The following is a 2,186-nucleotide window of genomic DNA, read 5'->3' as shown; positions in this document are numbered from 1 at the left end:
CCCTACGGGGCCGGTGGAGCCGGTGGCTGAGCGGCAAGATGAATTTCCTCCGCGGGGTTATGGGGGGTCAGAGTGCCGGACCGCAGCACACAGAAGCTGAGACGGTGAGAGGAGCGGCGGGTCCGGGACTTGGGAAGGGTCCGGGCAGGAACTGGGACGGAGGACTTGGGGGCCCGGAGGTCACCTCCCGCGCGTCACCATGGGCCGGGAGTCCACATGCCTCCTCCCCCTTTGCCCCCGTGCCTTCCTTCCTCTCCTGAAACCCCCGAGTTATTTCCTCACGCCCCCAGCGAAACTCCCAGCGCGGTGGCTCGGCCCTGCTGACAACAGCTCCGCAGGCCGCTTGGTGGTGGTCCGCGGGTGGTGCCGCCTGGGAAGTCATCGATCCGGGGCAGGGGTGGCCCGACCTGTCTCCCACGCCCCTCGGGGCCGCGGGCCTGTCCCTCCAGTTTCGCCAGTGTCTACACTGGCGGTGAGGAAAGTCCAGCTCCCTCCCTCGCGGTCTGGAATGGGGCTTTGGGGAAGACAGCAAGAAGGTTTAAAACCCAGCTCTTGACCAGAGCAGTTGGCTAAGAATAATACGATAGTTTGGGCACGAAGCTGCCTGTCCCTGTGCCTTCAATTGGAGACAGGTCGTTCTGCCAGGTGTTATTAGTTCGGACCCCGTTTTTCAGTCTTACCCAAATATTTGGGAAATACTCCCTCGGACGTTGTAGGGATCTTTCGCGCTCAAACTGCTTTGGAAACACATTTCCCTTCCATTCACCCCATTAAGAAGTCTGAACTCGTGGTAACAGGATTTGCAGCGTCACTTTAAAAAAATTGTTAGCTACTACAAACAGTATTTGATAAGTTGGTTCGATTTTAGGTTTAGGATAAACTTTCTTCGAAGTTTGGTTGTCTATTAGAAATGAGTGTATATGACATTTTTTTAAACTAAGCTTTTAATTTGAGAGTAATATTAGATCTACAAGAAAGTGACAAACTATGACCTTTTGGGGGGGATGCGTTGGGTCTTCGTTGCTGCGCGCGGGCTTTCTCTAGCTGCAGCGAGCGGGGACTACTCTTCGTTGCGGTGCACGGGCTTCTCATTGCCGTGGCTTCTCGTTGCAGAGCACGGGCTGTAGGTGCACGGGCTTCAGTAGTTGTGGGACACGGCCTCAGTAGTTGTGGCGCATGGGCTCTAGAGCGCAGGCTTAGTAGTTGTGGTTCAAGGGCTTAGCTGCTCTGCGGCATGTGGGATCTCCCCGGACCAGGGCTCGAACCCGTGTCCCCTACATTGGCAGGCGGATTCTTAACCACTGCGACACCAGGGAAATCCAAAGTATGACATTTTAAAGGTAAACTTTGGGTAGTATTTGTAGACATTACTGGGTTGTCTATGAACATAGATCCCATGTTCTGTGTTACTGGGATCCTGAAGGGTAAATAATAGCTTTCATTTGTCAAACTCTTACCTTGTGCTGGGTACTGTGCTCTTTATAGTTCACATTCTCCTTAGATCCCTAACCACCCTGAAAGATAGGTGATAGTATCCTCACTTTACAAATGAAGAAATGAGGCTTAGAGAGGTGAAGTAACTTGACCTAGGTCACACTGCTGGTAATGGAGCAGGGATTCAACCAAAGTTTGCCTTACATCAAAGCCTAGGCTTTATTGCTGCTGCCCCGTATTTTAATACTTATCTGGGAATTTTGGAAATTTATATAATTATTAAAACTAACCTCACAAAATCTGAGTTAGAACTGTTTAAAGCAGAAGCTGAAAGCTGGTGAATCTATCTTCCTTCATTTGAAAATCAGGAGATTTCACATACAGGCACACAAACTGATATTTGGCTTCTCTTGTCCATTCCCACCGTGGCTTCAAGGCAGCTGAGTTGCGCTCTTAGAAGACCACGCTCTCTCCAGGTTACCATAGTCACAGCCCACCCCTTCAGCTTTATTTGTGTATTTTATCTGTCTGATATTTTTCTTTGAGGCACCAAGTTTTATAGTGTGGTTTATTAGAGCTTGCTTTGGAGTTAGACCTTGATTTGAATCCTTGCCTTCCACCCTTAATTGGATTGAACAGGCAAGAGATGGCTAAAACCTTATGAGGAAAATGAGGAAAATGCCTACTCTGATGGGTGTAGTGAAGATTAAGTGAAATAAGGAATAGAAAGAGCCTAAGACTTTATGTGCTTA

General features: G+C 49.4%; 1 protein-coding gene across 2 annotated transcripts in view; it reads left to right on the top strand.

Annotated features, from left to right (window-relative positions):
- Positions 1-38: 38 nt before the first annotated feature.
- USO1 (USO1 vesicle transport factor) overlaps positions 39-2,186 on the top strand; it is a 92,368-nt gene continuing 90,220 nt past the window's right edge. For both annotated transcript variants that reach the window (XM_007455430.1, XM_007455431.1), the window contains exon 1: positions 39-104. In XM_007455430.1, coding sequence (XP_007455492.1) covers positions 39-104 — 66 coding nt within the window. The remainder of the gene's footprint in view (positions 105-2,186) is intronic.

The sequence above is a fragment of the Lipotes vexillifer genome, unplaced genomic scaffold, assembly GCF_000442215.2.
Source record: "Lipotes vexillifer unplaced genomic scaffold, Lipotes_vexillifer_v1.1 scaffold749, whole genome shotgun sequence".
Classification (NCBI taxonomy): Eukaryota; Metazoa; Chordata; class Mammalia; order Artiodactyla; family Lipotidae; genus Lipotes; species Lipotes vexillifer.
This window is presented reverse-complemented; position numbering and strand designations above follow the sequence as displayed.